General features: G+C 33.9%; 1 protein-coding gene across 1 annotated transcript in view; it reads right to left on the reverse strand.

Annotated features, from left to right (window-relative positions):
- The window catches only part of LOC123529230 (inner nuclear membrane protein Man1-like), a 56,985-nt gene extending 50,832 nt beyond the window's left edge, over positions 1-6,153 (reverse strand). The window contains exon 1 of the mRNA XM_053522220.1: positions 5,300-6,153. Coding sequence (XP_053378195.1) covers positions 5,300-6,125 — 826 coding nt within the window. The 5' untranslated portion in view covers positions 6,126-6,153. The remainder of the gene's footprint in view (positions 1-5,299) is intronic.
- Positions 6,154-8,483: the final 2,330 nt, after the last annotated feature.

Below are 8,483 nucleotides of genomic sequence, written 5' to 3' on the forward strand. Positions count from 1 at the left end.
TAATTACCGCGGTATATACCACAGTATACCACCATATTTATCGTAAGACTTACAGCTATGGTAGTGGTCATAAAAATATTGAAAAAAAAAAAACAACTCAGAAATACTTAATTTATTATGAGCAACAACGAAGACTAGTTACTTGACTAGAATTAAAGAATAAATACACTGGAATATTACCTTGACTAATGACTAGTTAGATTAATGACCCTTAGTATTTTTTACCAGCGTGTATTCGTCGGAAGACGCTATATTGTCTCTAGGGAAGCACTGGGTCACATGTATATAGGTCGCGCTTGTTTGAAGTTCGATTCGTGCACCCGTTTGATAAACCAGTAACGTTAACAAATAGTATGAAGGCTTCATCAAATCGTTTCCAAACAAAAAATAATAAATTTCGACTCATATATTCCATACTATTTATTTCTTTTTTTAATACATGCAAATACATACTGGGATATTTTAAACAATCATCATTTAAACAAGAAGTCGGGACTCGGCGAATTTACCAAACTCAAAGTAAAAACAAGTGCGCCCACGACATCATCAATCTATACGGAATAATCTGGAGGTTTTCGAAGGTTTTGACTGGGGATCACGTGGTCGATCATACATTTTCAATTGCACCATTGGGTGGTTATTTTTGAAAACTAATAATGATACTAAGCATTTGAATTCCAGAGATATAAATTGGAAAATCATGCATGGTGTCAATTGCTGTTAGGGAAGGCTACATAGACAATGAAAATTAAAAATAAACAGAAGTAGGGATAATGTTGATAAAATACCGGTATTCCCTCGACGGTACCGCGGTATCGTACCACGGGAAGATGGTACCACGCTTACCGGTATACTGGTAATACCGCGCACCTCTAATATATAATGCATAATAAATTATTGTTCTATGTTGGACTGGTCTGTATGCTCAAACCTAACCCCCTGTCCTGAGAATTTTGTACTAGTGCAGATAATAACACCTTTCCCTTCCAACAACAATAGGGATGAATTGAACTGATCTCAATTATTGAATATTTAACACCTTAAGAATTGACAATCAAAGGTTCACTTTCTATATATACTCTTAAAATTTGGTTAATAAATTAATGTTGACTTCTGATCTCAGAGATGAACAAATTTATTTTGAATATGCCAGAAATGCTGCCTAACATTCTCTACTTTCATGACTTTAGACTAGCAAGTACTAATTTCACCAATGTTATGAAAACATTGCTGTTGTGAATATTTTGAATTTAAGTAAAACTGTACAACATCAAACTTCTTATTTTTTCTCTTATAAGTGGAACCATATTATATTTGACACTTCTAGAAATTTGTTTGACTCCAACACGGTTCATACAGACCTTCCCAAAAAAAAATTCAAGTAGTTTTCAAGGAGTTTTCAAGGAGTTTTCAAGTAGTTTTCTTCCATTTTCAAGGACTAAAATGGGCGCAATGTCACTGTTGCTGAGACATGAAATAACCAATTTAAATCCAGTTTAGGACAAAATTAATTAATGTAACACAAGATTGCCTTCAACGCATCGCGGATAAATTACAGTGTGAAAATTACTTGAAAGAGCATAAAACCCGTAAAGTACAGTACTGTACCGTACTATCACCGACTCCGTGGCAGGCCCTTATGGCGGTAACGGTTGGGTTTTTTTTTCATTGTTTTTTAGTTTATTTTGGTCCGTTTATAATGTTTGTCCGTTTTCACTACGCACCCGACGAATTTAAGGACTATTTGCCATCTTTTGTATGTTTTTTCCTAAATTCAAGTAGTTTTCAAGTAGTTTCTGACTGTTGCAAAATTCAAGTAGTTTTCAAGGAATAGGCATCAAATTCAAGGACTTTTCATGGCCTGTGCGAACCATGTCCAACTATTAATAGCTTGAACAAATTTCCACAAGCCCTATGAATTTGACAGGATGTTCAAAGCTAAACTTTAATACATGTGATTAAATGTGACACACATAAGTAAACATAATATACCGGTATGACTGAATAGCGAAATCTAGTCGATATACGAAATCTAATCAAATTAGCAAATCTAGACATAAAATGTAAACTAATGAATATTTTTAAAAATCCTTTTAAGCTTTTATTAAAAGTATAAATCTACGTGTGCATGTCAATCTTTAAGAAAAAATATTTATATTTAGGGTGGTTTTGAAGCGAAAAACTTATACGGGTCTTGATTTCTTGAAATCTCAAGTGACAGGTAAAATCAAGACATAAAATTTAAAGTGATGAATTTTCTTTTTAAATCTTTCTAGGCTTTTATTAAGAATATATTTCTATGTTTGCATGTCAATTTTCAAGAAAAAAAATATATAAGGTGGTTTTGAAACGAAAAACGTATACGGGTGTGGATTTCGCCAGATTCTATATGCGCAGAAATTTCAAGTGACAGGCGAATCAAGACATAAAATTTAAAGTGATGATTTTTTTTTTAGTATCCTTTTAAGCTTTTATTCAGAATATATTTCTAAGTGTGCATGTTAATTTTCAAGAAAAAATATTTATATATAGTTTGGTTTTAAAACGAAAAACGTATATGGGTGTTGATTTCGCCAGACTTTATATGCGAAGAAATCTCAAGTGACAGGCAAAATCAAGACATAAAATCTAATGTGATGAGAACTTTTTAAAATCCTTTTAAGCTTTTATTAAGAATATATTTTTACGTGTGCATGTCAATTTTCAAGAAAAAGTATTTATACTTAGTATTAATTAGAAACGAAAAATATATACGGGTGTTGATTTTGCCAGATGGTCAGTGACATGCAAAATCAAGTCATAAAATTTAAAGTAATGAATAATTTAAAAAAATTGTTTTAAGCTTTTATCAGGAATATAAATATACGTTTGTTTGTCAATTTTCAAGAAAAAATATTTATATCTAGGGTGGTTTTGAAGCAAAAAACGTATACGGGTCTTGATTTCGCCCGATTCTACATGTGCGGAAATCTCAAGTGACAGGTAAAATCAAGACATTAAATTTAAAGTGATAGATATTTTTTGAAAATCCTTTTAAGCTTTTATCAAGAATATATTTCTAGTTCTATCAATTTTCAGGAAAAAATATTTATATTTGGTATGATTAATAAACAAAAAACTTATACGGATGTTGATTTCGCCAGATTTTATATGCGCTGAATCTCAACTGAGAGGCAAAATCAAATCTTAAAATTTTAAGGAATGAAATTTCAGTCGTGTAATATAAATATTATTAAAAATATAGCAGTTATAGTCGTGACCGATTTTAAAAGTCTATGAGTGTATAATCAGTACACTAATATTTAAACATCACTTGGATTTGATATTAAGATTTTATCATGACGAAAATAATTCCAGATGTATCTAGATAATGCGATTGTGTTTTATGCCCGTTCCAACAATTTTCACGAAACTGTAATCCGTTGATATACAGAGTTATCATTTTCTACAAAAATTTGATTTCTGTAAGTTAAGTATTTTCAACACAATATACACAACAACTAATCTTATCTCACAGAAGATACAACGGTCGTCACATACAGCTGATTAGTTAATCAAATTAAATTTAATCCAATTAGTTAAGCGGGGATAAACGATAATTTAATCAAAGGTGGTTTTCTCACACGTTTGAGGAGGTGCGAAATGCAGCAGGTAATCATTCGGTCAAAATTGTGCCATGTCATCCGACAATTATTAGATTATTACGTGTAACAAACAGTAACTATTTAGATTTGCAATTTATTTTTCATTAACACATTTTCCATATGAAAACGTCTTTCTAAGAATTAAATTGAAGTTATATGTTTAGGATATGGCCCATTTTCTTAACTTCATTCATATATAATGCATTCTTTCTCCAATTATTGTTGAATACAATTTCTTTCATGTATTAAACAATTGAGATGATGATTGATAACTATGACACGTGCATGTAACACAGTCACACAGCAACACGGTCCAATTATTTTCACACCTTCCTTAACTCATTGTATTGCCGGTTTATTATGAAAATAAGTATAAAATCTGGCGAAATCAACATCCCTATAAGTTTTTCGTTTATTAATCATACTAAATATTAATATTTTTTTCTTGAAAATTGACATGCACGCGTAGAAATATATATTTGATAAAAGCTTAAAAGGATTTTCAAAAAAATATCCGTCACTTTAAATTTTATGTCTTGATTTTACCTGTCACTTGAGATTTCCGCACATGTAGAAATTAGAATCGGGCGAAATCAAGACCCGTATGTTTTTCGCTTCAAAACCACCCTAAATATAAATATTTTTTCTTGAAAATTGACATGCAAACGTATATTTATATTCCCGATAAAAGCTTAATTAAAAGGATTTTAAAAATTATTCATTACTTTAAATTTTATGACTTGATTTTGCATGTCACTGACCATCTGGCAAAATCAACATCCATAAATTATGTATTTTTCGTTTCTAATTAATACTGAGTATAAATATTTTTTCTTAAATATTGACATGCTCACGTAGAAATATATTCTTAATGAAAGCTTAAAAGGATTTTAAGAAGTATTCATCACTTTAGATTTTATGTCTTGATTTTGCCTGTCACTTGAGATTTCTGCGCATATAAAATCTGTGAAATCAACACCTGTATACGTTTTTCGTTTCAAAACCTCCTTATATATAATATTTTTCTTAAAATTGACATGCACTAGAAATATTCTTAATAAGCTTAAAAGATTTAAAAAGATTCATCACTTTAGATTTATGTCTTGTTTTGCCTGTCACTTGAGATTTCTGTGCATATAAAATCTGGTGAAATCAACACCTGTATACGTTTTTCGTTTCAAAACCTCCTTATATATAAATATTTTTTCTTGAAAATTGACATGCAAACTAAGAAATATATTCTTAATAAATGCCTAAAAAGATTTAAAAAGAAACTTCATCACTTTAAATTTTATGTCTTGTTTTACCTGTCACTTGAGATTTCCGCGCATGTACAATCGGGCGAAATCAAGACCCGTATAAGTTTTTCGCTTCAAAGCCACCCTAAATATAAGTATATTTTCTTGAAAATTGACATGCACATGTAGATCTATATTTTTAATAAAAGCTTGAAAGAATTTTTAAAATTATTCATTAGTTTACATTTTATGTCTAGATTTTGCTAATTTGATTAGATTTCGCGAAATCTACTAGATTTGACTATTCAGTCATACCCATAATATACACTTACTGACCTGCATTCAGGCCTATGAGTTCTAAAGTAGCTTCTCTTAACTGCTTATAACTTTAATAGCAGTTGGTGGGCTGCATATTACCTGTTTGAGATGAAGCTGCCTCTTTGGGTAAGAAAAGATCCCTTCTCACATAGAGATAACCAAGACCAAGGGTGATAAAGAATATTCCCACCACTGTTAGTATAGTTTTAGAAATGAAATGGCCACGTTCACTTGGATCAACAGATTCTGAAGAACCACCAGATTTTGTACGATCATAACTAATATGATTACTTGAAGTGTTTGCTTGACTTATAGTTGATATATTATTATCATATTTTCTCCTTTTGGGACCCGACTTCCGTGTCATGTAACCGGGCTTGAAATCTTCTTCATCCAAGGTATCGTCACCATCATCATAATTTAGTGTAGTATTTATTCCAATAGACTGTTCTTCAACTTCATAAACACTTTCATCTGCTGTATCATTGTCAGAAAACTCATTAGGATATATTTCCGACACAGGTTTGTTCCTGCTTGTTCCACCACGAAATCGCAGATTGTCCTCACTTGTGTTACTATTAGCACCATTGGCAATGTCTCTGCCTCTAAGTCTCCTAGGAGAGGCTCGATTAAATGAGTTGTTCGCTAAAGAATTTCTTCCGATTCGACCTTTTCCTCTCTCTGGCCTAGTTTCGGTTTCGTCTTGGCTGTCATCGCTAAACTCGGCCGTCGCCGGTTTCGGTGCAAATCTTTGCGCTCTACTTGACGCTTTGCCCTTCTTCAGTGGAGGATTTTCTCTGGCATAGTAATGGTTGAGCTTTTTAATTAGTATTGGTCGCTTTTTTCTATCAATAGGGAGCTTAATTGTTTCACCAAAGCGTTTTAATTCATTTGCAATTCTCTCATCGTTGAACGAGTCCGCCATTTTCACATCGACAGGAAGTGAGTTTGCGCATGCTCATATATTCGCCTAAATCCAGGGGGAAATGCACAAAAGCCTAAACAATTTACCAACCTAATCAAGACATTTTATATTATTTTGTATTTTATGTCACATGTTCTTATGAAATTTGAAAGTACTTAAAGGGTGATAAGTCTGTGTGTTGTTAAAAAGTTCACGTCTTTGGGCAAACAATGGGCAGCGAAGAGAGAAATGTTCTGCATCTTCATACGTGTATTTCCACAAGAGTAGGCCTATCTGGGATTATCGCGTAAATGATTGAGAAATAAATCTGCATAATTGCTACACCTATTCCTAATTATAGCATAGTGGACCCGGAAAACACGATTTCCTAAGAGATAAAACGATGGAACTTGGGGTGGTTTAAACTTTTCTCTAAGTTTACTTTTGAATGTTCAAAACTTAAGAATCAGCGTTCCGTATGTCTATAGGCCTACACCAATTGATAGATGATGGTATGGTTGATCTAGAATTTATCTCGAGCCTGCGAGCCACTGTAGCATAATCATCATTATTCGCAAGTTATAGGTAATATCTTCAAAAACAGTAGGCGGAAATTGTTCTTTCAAATAACTGGTTAAGTCTCAATCAATCTGACTTAAGTACTTGATCTTCTAAACGAAGATCTGAGAACGACCTATTCACACACGTCTTCTGTATATTTTGGATTTCCAGTAGGCTATTGTTATTTTTATTTTCACAAATGTATTTTTATTTGAACCAATCAGACAACTTGTTCGAATGTCAAAGAGTAAGAAAAAATTGCAGTCAATCCAGGGCTCGAACCCTGGACCTCTCGCTTACAAGCAAGTGCCCTACCGACTGAGCTAACAGGCTGTCTGACATCTTTCGACACAAAAATTGTAGATATCAAAATCCAAGGCTTTTTAAAGCTTGCAGAATGTTGTAAGTTAGCTCTTGATTGGCTAGCGGAAGGGTCGTCAGAACGAGGCTATCAATAGCTCGTTGTCAGATCCTATGCGTAGCGTAATAGGAGATGTACTTTAGTCAGACTGAGTCTCAATTTTTGTAGATCTATTTGAAGACTAAAATTAGCTTTTGCACTGTTCTCCTATCACCTAATGTGATCCAACCTATTTCTTTCAAAAGTAATTCTGAGACTGATCTAGTTAGTCCTGAAACAGTTCTTGTCGCGTCATATTGTATTTTAAACTAATAATTGTTTCTCATATAGGGTACAGTTATCCCAAACTACCGATGCATAGGCTATTCTAGATTTGGTATTAGGTATGATATCTAAATTTGGTTTAGAGTTTTCCGTTTTAGTTTAAACATTAACATACGCATAGTTCCTAGAACCTTACTCGCCGATTATCCTATAACAGAAATATGCTAGTGCCAAATTCATTAGTCGATTAGTGTGACTCCTAGGTGTTTATATAATTCGTCTGAACAAAAGTTAACTGTATATTTTCAAAGTAAAGTGAAGGGAGATTTTTATTATTTTTTTGCAAAAGATACGACTAGTAAGTACATAACTTCTGTCTTGGATGGGTTACACTGCCCTAGCCATTGTTGTGCCCATGCATTTCAATGACAATATTTGAATATCGTGATTGATTGTAACTTCTGTATAATTAGCATCATTCAAACTAACAGATCAGAGTACTATCGTCTGCAAATAACCTGGTAAAACTGACCTGAGAATCTGCTATGTCATTGACGTACATTAAGAACAAAAGAGGACTAAGAACAGACCCATAAGGCACGCCGGCATTAACATGTCACTTGAAAAGGTTGAACCTACAAATACTTTTTGTCGCCTGTTATATGAGCCATGCCATGAGAAAACCAACATAGTGGGTATGCGACCAGCATGGATCCAGACCAGCCTGCGCATCCGCGCAGTCTGGTCAGGCTCCATGCTGTTCGCTAACAGTTTCTCCAATTCCAATAGGCTTTAAAAGCGAACAGCATGGAGCCTGACCAGACTGCGCGGATGCGCAGGCTGGTCTGGATCCATGCTGGTCGCACACCCACTATGTTGGTTTTCTCATGGCACGGCTCAATTATAGATAATTAGAAAAATAAACAGGTCGTCTAACACGACATAAACGAAAATGTTGCAGGCTCTGTTTGATTGAGCCTGTTCATGGACGGAAGTGGGGATGCAAGCTATATAGTCAACGCCCTCTAGCCCCGGTTAAGCAGAACTCAACATTTACACGGCCTGCCCGCTTAGCTCAGTAAGGAGAGCGTTGGTCTACGAACGCGAGGTCGCGAGTTCGATCCCAGGGCGGGCGTATGTTCTCCGTGACGATTTCATAAAAGACATTGTGTCTGAAATAATTCGTCCTCCAC

This window comes from Mercenaria mercenaria, chromosome 13, assembly GCF_021730395.1.
Source record: "Mercenaria mercenaria strain notata chromosome 13, MADL_Memer_1, whole genome shotgun sequence".
NCBI classification, from domain to species: domain Eukaryota; kingdom Metazoa; phylum Mollusca; class Bivalvia; order Venerida; family Veneridae; genus Mercenaria; species Mercenaria mercenaria.